The 23,597-nt window shown below is 36.6% G+C and overlaps 1 protein-coding gene across 3 annotated transcripts in view; it reads left to right on the top strand.

The window, feature by feature from the left end:
• The window catches only part of PDXDC1 (pyridoxal dependent decarboxylase domain containing 1), a 48,040-nt gene that overhangs the window by 2,751 nt on the left and 21,692 nt on the right, over nucleotides 1–23,597 (top strand). For all 3 annotated transcript variants that reach the window (XM_081132421.1, XM_081132423.1, XM_081132422.1), the window contains 11 exons: nucleotides 7,598–7,671; nucleotides 8,208–8,273; nucleotides 10,190–10,270; nucleotides 12,197–12,343; nucleotides 13,560–13,749; nucleotides 16,057–16,125; nucleotides 16,677–16,755; nucleotides 20,563–20,647; nucleotides 21,582–21,630; nucleotides 21,783–21,884; nucleotides 22,764–22,889. In XM_081132421.1, the coding sequence (XP_080988547.1) occupies nucleotides 7,598–7,671; nucleotides 8,208–8,273; nucleotides 10,190–10,270; nucleotides 12,197–12,343; nucleotides 13,560–13,749; nucleotides 16,057–16,125; nucleotides 16,677–16,755; nucleotides 20,563–20,647; nucleotides 21,582–21,630; nucleotides 21,783–21,884; nucleotides 22,764–22,889 (1,068 nt within the window). The remainder of the gene's footprint in view (nucleotides 1–7,597; nucleotides 7,672–8,207; nucleotides 8,274–10,189; nucleotides 10,271–12,196; nucleotides 12,344–13,559; nucleotides 13,750–16,056; nucleotides 16,126–16,676; nucleotides 16,756–20,562; nucleotides 20,648–21,581; nucleotides 21,631–21,782; nucleotides 21,885–22,763; nucleotides 22,890–23,597) is intronic.

The following is a 23,597-nucleotide window of genomic DNA, read 5'->3' as shown; positions in this document are numbered from 1 at the left end:
ATTTAGTAGAATCACTCAGTACATTTCCTTTGGTCCAAATATAATCATGTGTTCTTGCTTTTTCTTTAGGTAATATGTAGATGTGCAGGCCGGGGATAACATTTTCTTGCTTTTTTTCACAATACTATCCGTTTTCTTCTTGTATCTGAAATTAATGATGTCTCAAGAAACCAGACAGGTTAATTGAAGGGGCCAGGAATTCAAACTAGAAGAGTAGGAGTAGGAGCCTTAGCCCCCCGATACTGCATGTCCAATGTGTAAGGAATGAGGCCCTCCCTATAGCATGGCCTCATAGTGCTTACTTATGTTAATATTCAAGTTTTTAAATGCCCACAGGAAGTAATTAACCAGATGTTGGATTTCTTAATAAGTTATCTACACACGTAGATAACTGCTTTAAATTTGTAAAACAGCCCAGACCTTTTCCCCTTGCTTGGAAAATCTCGTTATTCCTGGGTATTATGTTTAGACAAGGTATATTGCAATTTGTTTTGCATTTACTTTAATTCAGATCTTGAGTAAACTTAGAGCAGGGTTTTCCAAAGTAGCACTCCTGACATTGGGCTGGATAATTCTCTGTTGTGGGAGGCTGTTCTGTGCATTGTACTGTTGAGCTGCATGCCTGGCCTCTACCCACTAGATGCCAGTAGCACCCTCTCCCCCCAGTGTGACAACCAAAAGCCTCTCCAGATGAAGCAGTTTTTCCCTGAGGGTGGGAGGAATTGCCTCTGGTTGAGAAACACTGACTTAGAGAACTTAGACCTGCATTGTCAGCTATTTTAGCCACTAGTCACATTTAGCTTTAAATATTTAAATTTAGGTTAATTAAAATTAAGTAAAATTAATTCCGTTTCTGTCACACTAGCTACATTTCAAGTGCTCAGCAGTCACAGTGTGGCTTTTGGCTGGTGTGGCTTCTGGACAGTGCAGGTATAGAACATTTTCATCACTACAGAAAGTTCTGTTGGACAATGCTATAGAGCGAGGCCAATTTATCTGTTGTATATCTAATTCTTTTCTCTAAAAAGGCAACTTTGACCCTAACTAACTACAATCCAGTCTAATTCTTTTCTCAAAAAGGCAACTTTCTGACCTAACTAATTACAATCCAATCCATTTTTATTTCTTGTACTCATCCTGGGCTAAATTTTCTCCCCTTTGGACCTGATTTCGGAAATTTCTTTATCACGATACTGTTTATAAGGTACAGAAGGAGCATGAATGGAACCTTCCTGATCATTACTGATAAGGACTACCAGAATTTCTATTCCTGCTTTTTACTTTAAACGCACACAAAAGAACCCCTAAGAGCCAAGCATACCAGTTTCTGTGTATGCCTTTTAGATTCCACTCGTACATAGAATGGGAGGCTTCTGTGAGGAGATGATAGCCTGTAATTTTAATGTTTGTTTAAAGCTGATCCCTATATCATTGTAAGGTTAGGGTTTTGCATACAGATGCATGGTGGCTAAGATGGTAAATGATTATCAAATGCTGGGTGTCAGAGAAAACATAGTAAGTACAAAGTTCTGATCCTAAAAATGTGTGGCCTTGGTGATTCTTGATTTATTTAAGATAGCAGAAGTAGTCAGTAGCAGAGCTATTAATGGTCCCCAGTCCCACGTGTGTTCCCCCATATCTAGGTTTATGAATTGTAATTATAGATAGGAGTTGGTTGAGCTTAATGTCACCTGTTTTCACCTAAAGCAGAAGCCTGGTTTGACTTAGAATTTTTATTGAAGGCCAGCTATGGTCAAAGCCCAGTGCTGAGTGATGAGAAAGACACAGGGTGAAGGAGTCATGATCTCTGCAAGAGGTTGCATTCGGGTAAGGGGTGTACATGTTTAGACAAGTCCTTGTATAGCAAGGAGGGGTAAAAAAAATCACAGAAAATAAGAAACAAATTGAGGGGGGCGTTGTGCATGGAGTGAGTGACCAGGAAAGATTTTGTCAAAGAAATTTTTAGTTAGAATATTTAGTTCAGAATCATGACTTTTCTAGAGTTGTTTAAAAATGTAAGTATAGCCGTGGCCGATGTGCCTCAGTAGGTTGAGCGTTGCATTGTGCACCTAAGGGTTGCCCATTTAATTTCCGGTCTGGGCACACGCCCAGGTTTCAGGCTCCATCCTGGGTGGGGGGCATGCAGGAGGCAGCTGATGGATGTTCAGCTTTCCCATTGATGCTTCTCTCTCTCCTCTTCCTCTATTCCTCTCTCTCTAAAAATCAGTCAATAAATTTTTTAAAAATGTAAATATAATGTAGATTTTTACTTTATAATTGCGTCTCATTATTGCTGGTAGGATGTAGATTAAGGGAAAGGAAAGCCATTTCATCTTTTGAAATTAAATCAGATATAGAACAGACACCACCAATCACTTTGAAATGTCCAAAAATTCCTTTCAGAAATATAATAAGTCCATTCTTTCCAAGCAATATTCAAGGGCCATGCAGTTATTTTGAATCTAATTTTTTTGTTTATTTAATTTCTATTACTACTACAATAGATTTTTGCTTGGTGGCAAGTGTTAAGTATTTAACAGTCTTAAGGTGGATAGTCCTTGTGGTCTAGTCTGGAGCCTGGTCCACATTTTATTTTAGTGGAAAATGCATTCTAAGTTTAAAATGACTGAGGGAAGAGCAAACTTTTCTAATATAATTTTTTCCCTATCTGCAGAAAAGCAGAAACAGCAAAATAAAGCCTTTAGTTTAAAAGTGCAACTCAGTGATATTAAATATTTAGCTACAGCCTGGCTGGTGTAGCTCAGTTGGTTGGAGCAGCATCCTGTATACCACAAGGTGGCTGGTTCAATTCCTTGTCGGGGCACATATCTAGGTTGTAGGTTCAATCTTTGGTGGGGGTGCATACAGGAGACAACCAGTGGATGTTTCTCTCTCCCTCCCCCTCTCTCTAAAATCAGTAAAACATATCCTCAGGTGAGGATTAAAAAAAAATTAGCTTTGGAGCCTTTCAGGATCCTATTGAGACTGAACTACTTATTGGACTGGACATTCTATTAGGTGGAAACATGAAATTGCTCTTTTTGTGCATTAAAAACAATTGAATATTGGCAGTTTCACAGTTCAACCTTAAAGGTCTGAAGATTTATAGATATACAGAGGCTTCAAGAATTGATGGCTTCCTTTCCTCAGAATTCTTACTATATTTAAGATAAAGCTGGCAACATTAATCTTACATAATTCTAATTCAGTTTTGGAAATAATGATATTGGTGAGGATAATGGATAGCTTTAACTTTCTGATCTGATCCCCCAACAGTCTTAGAATCACTCTCTTATAAGAAGCATATCTCAGTGAAACACTTATTTTTTTTCCAGTGACTATAGCATGCTTCTCTTTAAGCAATTTAATTTTTTATTCCGAATAAGTGTGTGATTCCAGATAAGCTAATAAGCATTTTGAAATAGAGCTTGCCTGATGTGTGGTATTTTTCCATCTGTGTAGTTACTGGGAAGCATTTACTCATGATATAATGTCTAAGTGAATTGATTCTCCAGAAGTAGTAGTCTCTAGAAATACATTTTTTGAAATGTATTCCTAGCATTCCCAGCACTTATTTTAGGGCAAGTGATTTGAATGCCTTTTTTTCCCCTTCCACATACTTCTACCTATGATAGATTTGATCAGTATTACTAACTTTGCTGCTCACCTCTGCTAGATTTTTACCTCCATTGTGCATTTTTGCCCCTTCTTTTCCCATGTTATTTTCTGCCTCTCTTTTTGAGAAATTTGTAAGGTTAAATACTAATACCTTATGCAATATTTGCATATCTTTTCCAACTAGGAATATTATGATACTCAATGAGCCAGTAATTACAGTGTCTTCACATTCTCATAAACACACTCAATCATAGAGTCCATGATCATTAAAAATGAGATTTTTCAAGAGTATCCAGTTCTGCCCTAGCCAGTTTGGGTCAGTGGTTAGAGCGTGAGCCTTCTGACTGAAGGGTCCTGGGTTGGACTCTGGCTCAAGGGCAGGGACCTCAGTTGCAGGCTTGATCCCTGGCCCTGGTCAGGGCATGTGCTGGAGGCAACCAATCAGTGTGTCTCTTTCACATCGATGTTCCTCTCGCTCTGGCTTTCCCCCCTCCCTGCCCCTCTCCCTCTCCTTCCCCCCTCCTTCCACTGTCTCTAAAAAGCAATGGAAAAATATCCTCAGGTGAGGATTAAATAGAATGATAATAAGAGTATCCAGTTCTTAGAAGACAGAGACCAAAGTGCCCTGTTTTTGAGTAAATACTTCTCTGTTGAAATCAGGCGAAAACATATACAAATGTAGAAATTGAGTCTCCAGTAAGGTAAGCCAGGTTTGCAAGGCACTATATCAACTTTCCAGAGAATTCCTTTTGTTTTCTCTCATCTTTGACTCATGAAGAACAGCTATGTTCCTAGAGCAGCTGCCACTGTGTTCTTGTTGCTTTCAGAGGTGAGTAGCATTGGGGGTACTAGTGCTAGATAGTAGGCATGGTTTATGTTTTCATGTGAGAGGAAAATAATAGGACTTTTGGAGAATTGATAGTTGCATGAGTATCAGAATCCAGGATTAACCTTGTTGAGAAAGTTGTTAGAAATACAGCAATCTGTAGCTTTATTGGATCTCTTTGAGCAGTTGAAGAAAGGTAGTGATTTTTTAATACATCTAATGTATACATTGTAAACTAGTATTTAATAACACCAAGGTCTTGTGTCTGGGATGAGCAACTGATAGTTTCACATGCTTGTTTTTCTTCTGTTAATAGTCTTAGAACCCTGCCACCCACCCATTATGAACATTCCTCTCCTGAAAAAAGTTTATCGAAACAACGGTATTATATACTCCTATTATTGATGAATGTTGCGGTTTATATATTTTAAAATTACATTTTAGACTTCCTTTTTCCTCTTTTCTGGAACCTGCTTCTCTTTAAAGATTTAGCTCTATATTTCCCAAATAGCAATTATTCATATACCATCTTTGTGAATTTTGTCATGTCTGTGTACCACTTGTACTATTACTTAATATTTCTTTTAAATTCACTTTAAATCAGTATGCCCTCCTTCTAAATTGAGGGACAGCGCTGTTGGTTAGAGTATCATTCCGATAGGCCAAGGTTTCAGGTTCGATCCCTGGTCAGGACACATACAAAGAATCAACCAGTGAATGCATGAATGAGTGGAACAACAAATCAGTGTTTCTCTTTCTCCCTTCTTGTCTCTCTCTCAAATCAATAAAAAAAAATAAAAAAAATCAGTCAATGAATGCGTAAGTGGAACAACAAATCAATGTTGCTCTCTCCCCCAACCCCTTCCTCTCTTTCTCTAAAATCGATAAAAATTTTTTAAAAACAGGGACAATTTATATACAATAAAAATACCCACTTTAATTACACAGTTTGAATTTTGGCAGGTGTATACAGTCATATAACCACTAGCATAGTGAAGATAGAGAACATTTCCATCTCTCTGAAAAGTTCCTCTGTACCCCTTTTCAGTGGACCCCAAATCTTTTTTCTATCGCTACAGTCTCCCCACCCTACCCCACACCCACTTTTCCCTTTTTTTTTTTTTTTAACAGCATTTGCTAAACAGTAATGTCTATGAATTTAGAATTTGAGGAGTTGTTATTTTTTCCCTATTCATGTGAAAGTAAATGTGTAATTTTTGTTTTCACACTTTGGAAACTACTGCTTTACAATCACTTTAAAAAAATGTTCTGCCCAGCCAGGCGTGGCTCATCGGTTGAGCGTCGACCTAGGATCCAGGCGATTGGGGTTCGATTCCCGGTCAGGGCATATGCCCGGGTTGCGGGCTCGATCCCCAGTTGGGGGCATGCAGGAGGCAGCCGATTAGTGACTCTCTCATCATTGATGTTTCTATCTCTCTCTCTCCCTCTTCCTTCCTCTGTCTGAAATCAATAAAGATATATTTTTTAAAAAAAATGTTCCTTTTCTCAGCTTCCAAGCTTGCTTAATCAAGCCTTATATACGTTGCGTGGCACTGTAACAGGTACTGTGGATACGAAATGCGAATAAGAAAGTAGTGGCTCCCCTTCCTTTAAGCTTATGGAGGCATGGCTTTTAGTTTTAAGGAACCACCTAATAAATATACATTTTTCTTAGAGCACTTCTTGACTTAGAACCTAATATTTTCCTGCAGCTAGATAACATTTTATATTTTGCATTGTCCAATTAACACAACAAGCACGTGAGTTTCTACAGTATTGGAGGCACATCATATTCACATTGAATTCACTCAAATTTAACTATAAACACTATTTTTTCTCCTCATCACTTCAGTTCGTAAAAGAGAGTAGAAGGAAGAACAATTTAAATGTAGGCCAGTCCACTGAATGAGTGTGTGTGCTATAGAGAGAGACTCACATGGGGGATATGAAGCTGCAGTTCCCTCCTGTTCTTCACAGGAACTGCAGCAATAAGGCACACAGCAAGGAGGTAATGCAATACCAAATAAAACGTATTGCACACCTGTACTACTAAGTACAGTAGGCAGTATAAGGAGAAAAGGCAAATACACTTCAAGACGAAGAGCAGAACAAGAGAACTGTAGCTATTTATAATTAGCTGATACTATGTAGAGATTCAAGGCAATAAAAATTCTGTGGAGATTCAGAAGAAAAAAGGAAAAGGAATGTGATGAGTGTCTTAGTTTCATGTGGCTGCTGTAACAAATTAGCACAAACCGGATGGCTTAGAACAATAGGAATGTATTCTCTCTCAGTTCTGGAGGCCAGAATTTGAAGTCTATCACTGTGCTGAATCAAGGTGTTGGCAGGGTTGCTGCACTCCCTCAGAGACTCTAGAGAGAGTTCCTTCCTTTCTTCCAGTGTATGTTGTTTGCCAGCGCTCCTTCCTTAGTTTGTGGCCCCATCACTCCAATTTTGAAGCAAGATTCTTCAAATCTCCCTCTGCTCCATCTTTACATAGCTTTTGTGTGTGTGTTTGGGGGGGAGGGGGTTATGTTTAGTCTTCCTTTACTTCTCTCTTATATAGATGTGTGTGATTGCATTTAGGGCTCACCTGAATAATTCAGGGTAGTCTTGCCATCTCAAGAACTTTAACCTTAATCATATCTGCAAAGTTTTGCCATAAAAGGTAACATTTACAAGTTCCAGGGATTAGGGTGTGCATATCTTTTGGGGGACCATTTTCAGCCTACTGCAACAGTAAAACAAATAGCATATCATACACTTTTCTGAACCTTGCTTCTAAAAGTGAAAAACTGAGATAACCTAAGAGTCTGTTAATTCAGGACTGGTTTAAATGATGGTACATCACCACTAAGAAAAATGAAGTGGACATGGAACCATATTCAGTATAAACTAAAAAAAAACAAAGACAAAGCAAGTTGCAGAGGGGCATATAAATAAGGTGAAAATTTGGAAAGATATATGTCAAACTTAAAAGTAGCTTCCCCTGGGGAGTGGAACTGGTAGACTTTTTTATACATTTGTACTTTTGCATTTTAAAATCAAATATGTACTTTATAATAAATTCATGTGTTTTGTTTTTCTGATGAATTATGTTGTAGAAGTAATGGGGATTATCAAAATTGAACCTTTTAAAAATTTATTTCCTAGATAGCAGATCCTACATTAGCCGAAATGGGAAAAAACTTGAAGGAGGCTATGAAGATGCTAGAGGACAGTCAAAGGTGAGCCTGTGAAACACAAGTGACCCTGTTAAACATGTTCAGCCTGTTATGAAACTGGTAGCACTGGTTTCTTGCTGTTATAAACACCTCTGGGTTTCAGAATGTCACACTTAGCTCCTGCTGACTTTGAAGCTGGTATTTGTCTTGAGTAGAAGATGCTTTGTAATTAAAGGATTTTGAAATTGAGGGGCAGGACTTCTAATTTTCAGTTCTGCCTATTAGGAGTTTCATTTACTTAATATATTGATTTGAATCTATAAATATTTCTTACCGTGGAACAAGGTCATATAGGGCATCAAATAACCAAGAAATGGGTTGAGGTATTATTTTTTCATGTTCTTTTCCTGAAATTCAAATTATACCCCATATTGGGGGCTGGGGTAAGGGAGGAGCAGGAGGGAGAGATGCGATAAATGTGTTTTAAATTCTACATCAGTTACTAAGAGATTATAGATAACATCGGCACATGCTTGCATGCTCGGATGTTAAAAATTTGATATGATAAAGTGAACAGTTTTGTATTTCCTTTAAATTAGAAGAACAGAAGAGGAAAATGGAAAAAAGCTCTCGTCAGGGGATATTCCAGGGCCACTCCAAGGCAGGTAGGTGGAAATGAAGATAAGTATCTTTAGTTTGGGTATACATTTTCTTTAAACCAAGATTTTACCATCATTGATTTACAATTTTAGTTTTAATGAGTAAAAAGCAAATTTAGAGTTATGAGCACTGTAACAGTAGGAAAACTGAAATGCTGTTGGCTGGTTGGTGATAATGCTGAACCTGCCTGCTTTTCCCCTTTCCCATTCAGAATTGAATACAACATCATGCATCAAAAGCAGTGCACACATTTATAATTACAACTTGAATATACTTAGTTTATCCTTGAAACCTATAATCTGCATGGTAGACTGAGCTTTATTGTGAGAGATAATTTAATTTGATAAGATTTATTTTATAATACAGTAAAATGAAAGGAAAATGTCAACTTTAACCATTTATTGGCAGAGTGATTTATTTTTTGGCAACAAAAGCAAATTTGTCAAGTGTTTATGGTTTGAGCTAGCAGGGAAAATATCAGAAAAATAAGTAGCTATTTGACTAAAATTTTCACAGGATGTTAGCACTCAGTATGTAATTAAAATTTCAGCCCAGCTTCCCTCATACAAGTTTTGTGTTTTTTTTATAACCAGGAAACTGCACATAGGTAAACATTACAACTCCCTTAAATCGTCCTTTGACCTGAATATAAATATATGTACAAGGTTGCAAAAGGAAAGTGTGGAGGAAGGATCACAGTGTGCCAATAAATGGCACATCTAACACACCCAGATACCAATATTAAAATAGGCACTCCTACTTGTAGCTTGAATGGTGCTGACTTAAAGCCCTCTCTATGTGCAGTGTGTTCTACAGGTCAAAACACGAACCAAGTCCTATAAATCTCCTCAGGGAGTTAAATTTCCTGAAGGGAATTAAAGAGTTCTACTGATCCCACAGAAGATTTCCTAGAAGAGATACCACCAAGACCATGTGCAATTCTCAGAATGGGAGGGCATTAACAAACACTACTGGTCAGGCATATTCACACTTAGTGCTAGTAGCCAACACCTGAGATAGCACTAAGCCAGGCATAGCGTTAAATGCTTTACATGCACTGTCTGATTGCACTCTCAATTTCTTAATGTAGAGACTCAGGGAGTTTCAATAGCTTGCTCAGGGTCCTGTGGCTAGGCACACAGCCTAATCTCTACACAGTGTCGAAGGACCAGATCCCCTCTGGTGTGTGCATCAGCACCTTGGGAAGGGTGGGTATCGAAGCATTGTTTTGACAGTGCTGCTTTTTTCAAAGAGAGAACTTTTTATTTGTCATATTCCTGTTAATGGAGTGATACTATTTTTGCATTACATGTGTTCAGTTTGATGTTGTTTACTAATTCGGTCATTCACATTCTTCTCAGAAGTTTTCACCACCTCGAGTGATGAGCACTTAGTGACATATCTTGGGTAGAAGTAAATCTGTTTATACTCTAAGCACATCTCCAGTTTCCCAGCTTGGGGAAGAGGTGGAATAAGTGATGCTTGCATTACATGTTTAAGTCTGTTAGAATAAGCAGACAAGATGCCTGCATGGAGGGAAATTATACCAGTGACATTGGAATATTCTTGCTGCTTCTGTGACCTTTAGTATCTTATAAGGACAGTTTTGGCTCTTATGACATATTTATCCTCCAGGAAAAACATGAACAGGTAGAGAAATATTACTTAAGCAATATTGGTGAAATTTAAAAATTTCAGTCTCAGATTTAAGTAGAAGATTTAATTAATCACAAGTAAGATTGTATTCAAAATTCCAGCTAATAACTTGAGGTTTGTTTTTAAAAGATGTATACAGTATTTCAAACACATTCTTACTCAATTAAAAAAAACTTAACAGAGCTAGTTTGGATGAGAGAAATAGAGAGTGATGGGGGATGTGTGCTATTTCCACCTGCCCATCAATTCTTTTTTTATTCTGCAGTGGACAAGATATGGTGAGCATCCTCCAGTTAGTTCAGAATCTGATGCACGGAGATGAAGATGAGGAGCCACAGAATGCCCGGTAATGGAGAATGACTGGCAGATTCTCTTTGACAGTATTATGTGTTCTTGATTTTGAAAGTGATTGCATTCTTACAAGTTGCTGAAATAATGAGCTATGTTTCATTCAAAGTTACATATGATATTAAGAGGATGTTCATTTTTTTCTTTTCAGAGAGACATTTATATATTTTAGATAATATATTTTGTAAAAGGAAGGCATTTACTAATCCTCGATCCTGTAGTTTTTATGGAATCATTTCTTCTGCTTTGCGCTTTTCTGCTTCTGATTGCTAAGAATTGCTGCAACTGAATTGATTGGTGGCAGGCCATGTTGTCTGTTAATAATCCATTTGCTTTATTTTTATTTTCATCTACTTATTCAGTTTCATTTTCTCTTTATTTTAAATTTAACTTTTTGGAATAAGTAATGCATTCTCCTGGTTCAAATTTCAAAGATAAAAAGGGTACACAAAGGCAGTTTTCTTTCTTACCTCTGCCTGCCTTGTTCTCCTCCTTAGAGATGGACAACGTGTTTCTCGGAGATATTTTATGTGTATGTATACACAAGCAAAATGTCTTTACTTGCCCCCTCCAGGACATAAATACTGTGCACATTGTTCCGTACCTTGCTTTTTCTGTTTATGTCTTGGAGTTTATTGCATATCAGTACACAAGGAGTTTTCTCCTTTAAGAGCTGTTTGGTTTTACTTTGAATGGATGAACCATATTCTATTTAACTGGTCTCCTTTTTGTGTTTTACTGTTACAAGCATTGCTGCAGCTAATAACTTTGTACATGTGTAATTTCTTAGAGAAGCAAATGTTTCTGGAGATTAAAGTTCTAAAGTGGGATCGATGAGCCAAATAGTTTGTGTATTTCTAATTTTGATAGATATTGCCAAATTTCCCTCCATGGAACCTGTGCAGTTTACTGTCCCACCAGCACTATATGAGTGTACCTCTTTCCCCACACTTTTGCCTGCAAGAGTTTTAGCAGACTAAGGGTCGTTGCCTGCCTGATAGGTGAGAAATTATATTTCAGCATAACTTTAATTTGCATTTCTCTTATGAACCAGGTTAAGGGTCTTTTTGCATGTTTTAAAACCCATTTATATTCCCTTTTCTATGAACTGTCTCCTTTGCCCAGTATCCTGCTTATTTTTTTTGGCTTTTTAAAAATTGACAGTTATTTTTTTAAAGGGAAATTGGTTCATTCATTTTAATTATATATAAAGCAATACCTAGTTTCCTTTCAACTTGCTATATTATTGTTATAAATAACTATATAATACAGGGAATTCATCTTCATCTAATGATTTTTTAAAAAATTGTTTTCTGCACATTTTAGCTCTACCCTCCATAGTTCTTATGGTTGGTATTTAGTTTTTAAAAATTTTTAGGAGAAAGTTTTTCACAAACAATTGCTATATTTAGTAGATACTCAATAAAAAGAAGGATATTTATCTCCTAGGAATTAATTTTTAAAATATTTTTCTTCCCCAGACTATCAGTACCTTTATAGGCATTGAATTTTCTAAATTTACTTGAATTTGTGCCTTCTAGGCCATTAAGTGGATTTCAGTCTGACAAAAATTTCTATGGGCCCTGGCTGGTTAGCTCAGTTGATTGGAGCATCATCCCATAACCCAAAAGGTTGCAGGTTCAGTTCCTGGTCAAGGCACATACCTATGGGTGGGTTCAATCTGGGAGGTGATCGATCGATATTTCTCTCTAACATCGATGTTTCTCTCTCTGTGTCTCTCTCCTTCTCTCCCTCTCCCCCCCTTCCTCTCTCTAAAAAATCAATAAAAATACATATAAACATATCCTTGGGTGAGGATTTAAAAAAAAAAAAAGAAAGAAATCTCTGTGGAATACTGTCTCAACGTTTTATTTCTTTATGTTTTTAGTAATCCTTTTTTAATCTAATGAATTTTGATTAACAGAATCCAGAATATTGGAGAACAAGGCCATATAGCTTTGTTGGGGCATAGTCTGGGAGCTTATATTTCAACTCTGGACAAAGAGAAGCTGAGAAAACTTACAACTAGGATACTTTCAGACACTACCTTATGGCTATGCAGAATTTTCAGGTAAAGACATTATGAGTCCTTAGTTTCTGATAAAGATATTTATGAGTTGTGTATAGACTGTGACAAATCTTGTCTGGAGCTATACTACCTGGGCTCATATCTGCCTCTTTCCCTTCCTCTTGGAAGGGTTACTTAACCTCTCCATTCCTCAGTTTTCTCATCTACTAAATGGGGATAGCATTAATATCTATTTCATGGCATTGTGAGGATTAAATGAGCTAATGAATTAATACATGTAAAGAGCTGAGAACATAAGCACATGCATGGTGGATAATGTCAGCAGTTCCCTATTTTTAAAATTGCTAATTGGCACATGTCATTAGAAGGTAGAGCAATGAAACAGATTAAAATATTTTTAAAGCATGGCTTGTGCTTTAGTAGAAAAGAAATGCTGTCATAAGGAACATGAGTGTGTGTTATAAAATAGAAATTTGCTTTATACTGTGATAATGATGGCATTATTAAGGAATTAGAGCCAATTAAGGATTTAGTAGAAGACATAGGACCAGTAGTATTTTTGTGTTATTACTTTTATGGAAAAGGAATGTTTGCCTAACATTGGAACATTTAACTTGGAGACTCACTTTCAGATGTTGGGAAAGAGGTTGCCCTGGCTTGAGTATAAGTTTGCCTAACTATATTGCAAAAAAGTTTTCTTCTATTCTGATAAAAATCTAATGCCTGTAATTGAAATTTTCTCTCCCTTCTTCTCTAGGCGGTTAAGAATAGTAAAAGGTCCCAAGCAGATAACAGTGAAAAGGCTAACTTTTAACGGATAAAAGTAAATAAAATTGTTAAAAAACCCTAGTCAGGCCTGACTAGGGTTTTTTAACAATTTTATTTACTGTGGATGTTTTAGAGCTAGAACGCTGTCAGGAACCATGCCTGCATTATCCAGTGCTAGCCTTCATGTAGAATAAGCCAAAACCGTGATCAGTCTTTTTATATTTTAGGGATTCCTGTTCTCTACTGATTTTCATAGTTTCTGCTTTTTATGGAGTTGTGGGTGGACACAGGATCATTGCCTCTGTTCCTTATAACCTCCAGCTGTAAGGAGTTGTCAGCTATCTAAGATTAGGGTAATTCCTATCTCCTTTGGCTGATCTAGGTGATAGTTTCTAGGCTGAGAAAATAATTACTTCCTTGATTACAAAACTGCTATATAAAATCAGAGTTAGAGATAAAAACATATTAATATATGGGTGTCTCTTAACAGGTATGAAAATGGCTGTGCTTATTTCCATGAAGAAGAAAGAGAAGGACTTGCAAAGATCTGTAGGCTTGCCATTCATTCTCGTTATGAAGACTTTGTGGTGGATGGGTTCAATGTGTTATATAACAAGAAACCTGTTATATATCTTAGTGCTGCTGCTAGGCCTGGCCTGGGCCAGTACCTTTGTAATCAGGTAATGTGGTGTAAGGTGGACATTTTAAAGATTAGATGTTTCACTCTGTCCTGTAACTTTTTAAAGTGTGTAGGCCCATTTCTTTAGCTGCTGTTCTTTTCAAGTGAAAAGGAAGATAGATTTTTTTATGTGCTTGTTTTGTCACTCTAAGAAACCATGTAAATGTATATTAATGAAATTAGATATGTACTTTTTTTACTTACCCAAAGGCAATCACAGTCAACATTTTACTTTCTTCTTTCTAGACTTTAATCAGAGACTGTATGTGTGGTTTTACATGGTTATATCTGGCTTTTTTCACTTAACACGTGCATAGCATGTGTTAACAATTCTTTAAAGATTATTTTTAATGTCTTCATAATATCCCTTCAAGTGAGTGTATGGTAGTATTTTAGTTTACTGTTTCCCCCTTGAACAATTAGAATGTTTGCATTCTTTTGCTTTCTATGACCGTTTCTGTGACCAGTATTAATACTCTTTGTATAATGCAGTTATGGACATTTTTGTGCATAAAGCTTTGTCTATATTTAGGGTTGTATTTCTCAGATAGACTTTCAGAGTCAATCTAGAATTACTAGATCAAAGAGCATTACCATTTTTAAAGTTCATAGTGCACCAATTAGAGGACTACCTTGAGGCAAATTAAGTCTCTCGGCCAAGAATGTTTTAAGGCAAAACCCTTAGGATTGAAGGGTTTGTCTTTTTTAAGGTGAAGGAATCCTGGAGAGATAGATGAAGGAAATACAGGGACTTCTGTTGATTCTGAGCTGTGGTCACTAGTGGCAAGAAATCATGTCTTCTTCTTGAGGGTGTAAAAAAAATGGGGAATTTTGTAATATCCCTATAGAAACATGGAATAAAATGCTTGTTGAGTACCTACTGCAGGCCAGACTCATATGGACCTGAGGCTGTCTTGGGACAGCAGTCCTATCTTTAAAAGATGTGTGATGGTATTCTGTTAAATGAGAAAGGCAGGTGGCAGAACAGTATATGAATGTTCATGTTTTAAAAAGTGCTTACATGCTTATATGAGTATATTTATACCTAGAAAATTTCTGGAATGTTACATTCTAACCTGTTAACTGTGGTGGATTAGTGGCTTATGTGGGGGCATTTACACTTTTAATTTCTATATATATATTTTTTTATTGTGTGTTTTATTTGGGTTTCACTTTTTTTTTTTTTAAATATATCTTTATTGATTTCAGAGAGAGGAAAGGAGGGGGAGAGAGAGAGACAGAAACATCAATGATGAGAGAGTCATTGATCGAACCCGCAACCCGGGCATGTGCCCTGACTGGGAATCGAACCCCGATCGCCTGGATCCTAGGTCGATGCTCAGCTGCTGAGCCACGCCCGTCCGGGCTGGGTTTCACTTTTATAATTTAAGAGATAAATCCTCTTTAAAAGAAAGAGTATGAATAAAGTGCATGTTAAATTTTTGGCTTTTAAATTCTGCCAAGCCTTAGTTATATAGAACAATAGACTGCAACTGTTTAAAAATTTCTAAAACTATAAATTCCTCAAGTATTTTGAAGCTAGGGGGGAAAAAGGATTTGGAAGCTAAAAGTGAATATAAAATCTGACAATTGCTATCTTTATAACACTGACTTCATTTCTCTGCAAGTCCATGTTTATTGATTTTTAGGAGTGGATGGACCCATAAATAAGGTATTCTTTGAATGCTTTCGCTGGTGTTGCTGATATTTAGAGGAAGGACCCTAAATTATCCCCCAAAATTCTCAGGGTTTGTTTGTTTCCAGTTTGGACAAGTGTTTTGTTTTTTGGTATATAGAATATACCAAAGATAGTTACTCATTTAGTTAACTCATTTAGAAAATTTTACATTGTCTCTGCCCTCTTACAAGACATCTCAACTCCTGGAAATTCACCCTTTTTTTTTGGCTTAACTTTCTGTGTTTTTTTTTAAATATATCTTTATTGATTTCAGAGAGAGGAAAGGAGAGGGATAGGGAGATAGAAACATCAATGATGAGAGAGTCATTGATCGGCTGCCTCCTGCACGCCACCGACTGGGGATCAAGCCCGCAACCCGGGCATGTGCCCTGACGAGGAATCGAACCCCGATCACCTGGATCCTAGGTCGATGCTCAACCGCTGAGCCACGCCCAGCCGGGCTGGCTTAACTTTCTAGATGTACTTTAACATCTGTTTATAATAAGAGCTCCCAAGAAGAGAGATTCTTTAAAAAGAATAATAGTGACTTGTCTTGGAGCCACAATCTTTTGAGGGCAAAAGTGAAGGGTAACAGAACTTTCTTGTAAAACTGTATGTTCCTTCTTACAGCTTGGCTTGCCCTTCCCCTGCTTGTCTCGTGTGCCCTGTAACACTATGTTTGGATCCCAGCATCAGATGGTGAGTTCTCCTTTTGGTTTGTAAAATAATATGGAATTGTATTTTGAAACTGTTTCTTCCTTTCAACTGAGTTCTGTTTGCTGGCCTCCAGATAATTATTAGTTTATTCATTTATTGCTTTGATCTTCCCATTGCAAACTGAAGCCAGAATAAAAGGGATAGGTTTTGAGTTTCTGAATTTCTTTTTCCAAGATAGTCTGATTCTCTATACATTAATTCAGATGCATTAATGAGTAATATTAAAGATACATTTTTGGCTGGTTTTGGGGGGCTGAGAGAACATTTTCTTTAAACATATATGTTTAAAACTAGAAAATGTTGGCTCTGTATATGCAGTTTTTAACTTTAATCACACTTAACTGATTTTTCTAGTTAGTCTTCAGGAAAACTGATTTTCATATCTATGATTACAGAAACTAGAAAAATTGTCAAGAATTGATTTGAGTAATTAATTTTGAGAGCCATGTGCTTCTTTTGGAAGTTGTAATTTTTCACTGAATAACTTTTATTCTGGTTGCCTCATGTTTTTATAGTTTGTCTTTTAATCCTAGGATGTTGCCCTCCTAGAAAAACTGATTAAAGATGATATAGAACGAGGAAAGCTGCCCCTGTTGCTTGTTGCAAATGCTGGTAGGTATCATGAACCTGAATCTTAAAGCATTTTGAACCTATAAGAGACCTAAAAAAGACCACATCTTAAGAAATGTTTGTGTCACATGTTTAAGATAGTCTGTATGAGCATTGTGGTAAGAATTATAACAGTAAAATTCGCTCATTTGATTTCCTTTCATTGTTGGCTTGTTTTGGGAACTATTTAGGTTGTGTGTATATACTTTTTCATTTCGGTTGTAAGTGCTTCTCTACTCCTTCATGTGCTTCCTTTCTAAGTTGAATTTTTAAATGTCATACTTAAATGTGCACCTTGTAGACAACAGCTGCTCTGCTTACCATATTGTGTTTAACATTGTGCTAAAGTTGTAGACAGTGCAGTAGGCAAGAATAATAATTAAATAACATACAGATTGAAAAGGAGAATAAACTGTCTTTACTTGCAAATGGCATGATTGTACAGATAGAAAGTTGTAAGGAAATCAAAGAAAAGCCATTGGATCTAACAAGCAAATCTATTAAGGTTGAAGGATTTCTGTATACTAGCGATGAATAATTGAAATTGAATTTAAAGTGCCCTTCATAATAGCATCAAAAAAACGAAAACTTTATGGATAAGTTTAAGAAATATATACAAGATGTATACACTGAAAACTAGTTGCTGAGAGAAATTAAAAAAGACCCAAATAAATGGGACAATATGCCGTGTGCATGATTGGAAGACTCAATATTAGTAAGTCAAGTCTCCCCAAATTAATCTATAGATTCAGCTTAATCCATATCAAAATCTCAGTACATTTTGTGGAAATTGGTAAATCTTACTGAAATTGATAAGCTGATTCTAAAATTTATATGAAAATACAAAGGATCTGAGAATAGCCAAAATAATTTTGAAAAGAAAAAAATTGGAAGACTTTCCGTATCTGACTTTTAAACTTATTATAAAGCTACAAATAACCAAGAGAGTGTGAGATTAATTGAACAGAATAGAGAGTTCAGAAATAGACTCACATGTATATGATCACTTGATTTGAAAAAAATTTTTTTTACAAAGATGCCAAGGTAATTCAGGGAGAAAGGATAATCTTTTCCACCAGTGGTCTTGGAACGTTTAGATATCCATGTGGAAAAAAACCTTAATGCTTACCTCACTCTGTATACAAAAATTAATTATAAATGGTTCATAGACCTAGCCATATGAGCCACAACACTAAAATTTCTTGAAGAAAATATAGAAGATCTTTGTGATCTTAGATTAGGCAAAGATTTCTTAGGACACAAAAGGCATGAACCATTAAGTTCGACTTTATCACAAGTTAAAAACTATTGCTGTTCAAGAGACCCTGCCTGTTAATAAAATGAAAAGGCAGTTACAGACTGGGGGAAAATATTTCCAGAACATTTTTTTGACAAAGGACTTTATCAAAATACATAAAGAAGTTTTATCATTTAGTATTAAGGAGACAAATAGTAGAGTTTTTAAATGAACAAGAAATTTGAATAGACACTTCACCAAAGAAAATATATGAATGTTTAATCACTTAAAAGATACTTAACATCATTAGTCATTCGTGAAATGCAAATTAAAACCACAATGAACTACTATTACATATCTGCTAGAATGGAGAATATTAAAAAAATACAGCACCAAATGCTGGTGAGAATACAGAGTAACTGGAACTCTCATAACACGGCTGGTTGGGAGCAAATAATGTTACAGCTACTCTGGAAAACAGTTTGGTAGTTCCTCAAAAGGTTAAACATAGAATTAGCATGTGACCCATTAGTCCCACTTGTAGGTATTTATCAAAGAGAAAAGAACACATGTTCACACAAAGAATTGTATGCAGTACTCATAACTGGAAACAGCCAGATGTCCTTTACCTTATGAATGGATAAACAGGTTGTGGTATATTCATCTTGTGGGCTGCTAAGCAATAAGTAGAAATAGTTACCGATACACATATCAACAGGGATGAATTTCAAAAGCGTGTTAACTGCAAAAAGCCAGACAGAAGAAGTTATGTAGCATATGATTGATAGAAAATTCTAAAAAGACAAAAGTAGAATGACAGAAAGTAGATCAGTGGGGAGTGGAGAAAAGAGTGAAACTTTAGGGAGTTGGGTGGTAAAAAGAGCTTTTTGGGTGATGGAAATATTCCTTACCTTGATTGCGTTCATGGTTACACACTGGATACTTTTAGCAAAACTCATTGAACCATACTTAAATGAGTGGATTTTATTGCATGTAAGTTATATTTCCATCAATAAAGCTAATTATAGTTGCCCCTTGGCTATAGGGGATAGGTTCCAGGACCGCCCCCAATACCAAAATCCACAGATATAAAGTGTAGTATTTTCATATAACATATAGGCTACAGCAGGATATGCCCCCATATCACTTCATTTGCATGAATTCATTATAGTGCTCGGTGCGTGGCAAATTCAGATTTTGCTTTTTGGAACTTTCTGGGGTTTTTTAAAAATATTTTAAATTCACAGTTGAATCTGCAGGATACAGTGGGCCAACTGTATTTTAAAAATAATAATAAACAGAAAAACACATGCCTACCTTATTGTTAGCAGGAAAACCACCACTTCCTGCCTGATTTAGTATATTGTATGTTTAGAAAGAAACAAACCCACCCATATTCAATCGTTTGATAGATGGGAGAGGCTACAGTTTACATGTGACTGCTGTCACCAGAATACACACATCACGAGTTAGCCAGCAGACATAGCCAAAAAACTTGAAAAGAGAATCTGAATCTGGTCAAGTCACTAAAACATAGCACTGTGCTTTATGTTTTGATGGATCATATGCCACGCATTGACCTTTGTTCTTGTTTCAACTAAACAAATGTGTCAGTTAAGATTTTTTTTTTCAATTGAGACAGACCTGTATGTGGGGGAAATGGTTTTCAGCCCTTTTCCTAGCATTAACCCTGCAAAAGAACCACTTGCATCAGTTGTGTTTGTTGAGGCAGCTGGTGAGGGTTTGAAATCTTATAAGGTGGGATTCTGCTCACAGGAAGTTTAGAATAGTTGGGAAGAATACATGACTACATATTTTATTTATGCTCTGAGACAAGGGATCTGTCCAGCAAAAGCTGCAGTATAAACGAATTACCAAGGGGGGATGGGTTAAAGTGTTTAATATGTTCAAACTGACTTCAGAATACATGTTCTATATTAAAACAAAGAACCTCCAAATTGGGTTAAAAACATCTCAAATTCATCTATGTACTTTTTTTATAGAAGGACACACCTAAATAAAAATAACCCAGAAAGTGACAAAAAGTTAGAGTAGATGGGCTATTGTGGACAATTGTAATAGAACAAAAGTATTTAAGCAGTGTTAGTGTGAGATAAAATAGACCTCATGTTAATTATAATTCTTATAACCTAAGAGCTAACAGTTATGAATGCTTACGAACATAACTTTGAAATATATAAAGGCAAACTAAAGGAAAAATTGCTAGAATACAATATAAATTGACAAACCCACAATCTTGATGAAAGACTTTAATATATTTCTCATGAAACAACAAATCAAGTACATAGAAAATAAGTATATAGAAGATTTCAATAGCAAAGTTTACAAGATTTTTTATAGATATATATAATGGAGAATATACACTCTTCAAAACTTGAGTCATCAATTTGCAAAGTTGATTTTAAGCCAATCCACAAAGAAAATCTTAATAAAACAGATATAATGTTACTTCCATCACAGGGAGATACTGTATATAAAAGCTTTAATCATGCTTTAAAGACTCAGAAAATATTTGGTCCTTTTGGTATCTTTTTGTGTGTGTTTTATCCTAGGAACTGCAGCAGTAGGACACACAGATAAGATTGGGCGTTTGAGAGAACTCTGTGAGCAGTATGGCATATGGCTTCACGTGGAGGGGTGAGTGGAGCATGGGGTTGGCTCCATTGGTGGCCTGCACACACAGCTCATGAGGAGTGGACATCCAGGCTCTCACTTTGTTGTGACATTTATCACTAAGGGCTCTTTGGGTTACAGATAACAAGACAACCCAAACTGGCTTATGTGAGAAGAGATTTTATTGGTTCACATAACTAAAAAAACAACAACAAAAAAACAGCAGTGTTAAGATTGGCTTTAGGCTGAACATCAATCGGGACTCAGTGTGTCGCAACTCTAGCCTTCTTTCCAGGTTTGTGTCCAGTGGGTCAGAATTTCCAGCAAAAGTCTCATACCAATAACCGTGGCCTGGCAAATGTAGTTTAGGTTATTTGCCCAGCTCTGGAACAGGTGGTAGTGTCTCTTCCACCCAAACTTGTGGACTGATAGAGGAAATTGGGATGGTTTCCCAGAATGCTGTTGGAGTGCTGCTAAGAGAAGAGGGGGTAGAGGATGCAGGGCAGCCAAAGTAGTCCATATCCAGCACATCATGCAAGGTAGGCTTCTTCTTTATTGTATCCTCTGGGAAAGTGTAATGACTAAAAAATAATAGTTGTGAAAGGTGCGAGACCCATTATACTAAATAAGTAGGAGACATCCCTGAAATACGTTTTGATTAAAATGCATTTTCAAGGTTTTCCTTAAATTCATGTGTACCACATATTCTGTTGCTGTTACAAAAGCTAATAATACAGCCAAAAGAGAGCAGAGCCTTCCTTCCTTCCTTCCTTCCTTCCTTCCTTCCTTCCTTCCTTCCTTCCTTCCTTCCTTCCTTCCTTCCTTCCTTCCTTCCTTTCTTTTTCTTTTTCTTTCTCTCTCTCTCTCTCTCTTTTTCTTTCTTTCTTTTTTGCATAAATACTTAGTGAATAGCAGCAGTAAATAATTAATCCTTAGACTGGTGTTTTTTTTCTTCCAGTGTGAATCTGGCAACATTGGCTCTGGGTTATGTCTCCTCATCAGTGCTGGTATGTTGTTGATTTACTAAATACTATATTTTTAAGAAGTAATTTTAAATCCTTTAATCCCTGGTACCTTTTCATGGTTTTTGTGAATGGAGGAAGGTGTTGGGTTTTGTGTATTCTGATCGTCTAACAAAAAGCTGTTTTCTCTTTGATAGGCTGCAACCAAATGTGATAGCATGACACTGACTCCGGGCCCATGGCTGGGTTTGCCAGCCGTTCCTGCAGTCACCCTTTATAAACACGACGATCCTGCCTTGGTAAGCTTACTCCCACTGGTAGGGAGTGGGGAGTGGCTCATAATTACTATTGGGTCTCAGGGCAAAACACAGAAAAACAAAAGAAAAAGTGAAAAATTTCCTTAATGTCACTTATGTGATTTTTTATTTTCGAAAAACTGTTTTTAACAGAAATGAAACTGTACCACATGTATTTTTCCTACTTATTCTTCCTATACTTCCTGTATATATAAAGAACACTTTGTTATATTTTATGACTGCATAATATTCTAGTACTCCAATATCACTATTTATTCATTCTCCATTTGTGAACTTTTAGAATGTTTTCAACTTTTTGTTACTGAAATAATGAGCATCTTTTTGTTTCAGAGTATTTCCTTAGAATAGGTTCCCAGCAGTGGGCATTCCTGTCTTCCTGTCAGAGTAGTGAAAGCACTTGGTCCACATTGTCTACAAGGTTGTGCAAAGTATAGCGCTGGTTTTGGTAGTGACCAGTTAGTGATAGGCTCATGCAAAACAAGCTTTAAGTGATTTTTGCTACAACAGTTGATGTCTTGCCCAATTGATAATGACCAAGCATTTGAGGACCATCAAAAACAACCTTGGAAGGGGCTGCCTCTTAAGTGTCTGAGAGCTCTGGTTCTGGGATGTGACTCATCAAGATTCTCAGCCTGGCTCTGCCACATCTCAGACCTGAAACCTTGGGCAAGAGCAAAGTCTCTGAGTTAAGTTGCCTAGAAAACTTAGTTCATGGAGTTGTTGGATGATCAAATGAGTAATGCAAGCTAAGTACCTGGCATAGCATCTGACACATACTGAGTGCCTAGTAAATGGTAACTAGTTGATTCTGCTATGTGATTTCATTGGGTTTGGTTAATAAACTCATATTGGCTTTTTTAGACTTTAGTTGCCGGTCTCACGTCAAATAAACCAGCAGACAAACTCCGCGCCCTGCCACTGTGGTTGTCTTTACAATACTTGGGACTTGATGGGATTGTGGAGAGGATTAAGCATGCCTGCCAACTGGTGAGTAGAAATCTGAAGTTTAAATGAGTCACAAATACTTCATGGCAAAAGCAGAGTCAGAAAAATACTTAATTCGTTTACCCTCCGTCCAGTACCTTGTTGTCTGGATTTCCTGTTTCATAAGCAAGAGGATTAATAGCTCTGCATGTATACGTTTCTTGTTCAGAGTTCTGGCAGAGACTGCTGGGGTTATCCCAGCATTTGTGTCCATATGAAATCTGATTAAAGTGAATGCTGTTGTCTGCATAGAATGAGAAAAGAAGTCACAAGAGGACAGCCATGGAGTGACAAAGGATGCAGAAGGGGGCGTAAATGTTCCACTTGAATGAGTGACGCTTGAGTGTAAAGGAATATGATGGTTAGGGGTTGATCATGGGTGGCATGTATATTTTTAACAGTTGGCTAGAGTTCCCTAATTAATTGCAAGACTTTGGGGAATAATTTTAATTCTCTTTCTCTTTGAGGTGTTCTAATTTTAAAAAATACATAATTATTTATGCTGTAGTTTAGAAAGCAAAATATCATATTTATGCCCTTTGAAAGCTGAATACTACCGAAGTCTAAAAGCATGACATCACCTCTCTATGCCTCCATTTTCTTACCTGTAAATAGGGATAATGATATAACAAAAGATTGTTGAGGACCTAATGAGTTGATGCATGTAAAGCTCTTACAGTAGTGCCTTATCACATAGTAAGTTATGCAAAT

The sequence above is a fragment of the Miniopterus schreibersii genome (genome assembly GCF_964146895.1).
Source record: "Miniopterus schreibersii genome assembly, chromosome: 3".
In the NCBI taxonomy this organism is placed as follows: Eukaryota; Metazoa; Chordata; class Mammalia; order Chiroptera; family Miniopteridae; genus Miniopterus; species Miniopterus schreibersii.
Note: the sequence above shows the minus strand (reverse complement) of the source record. Positions and strands in the feature narration are given on the sequence as shown.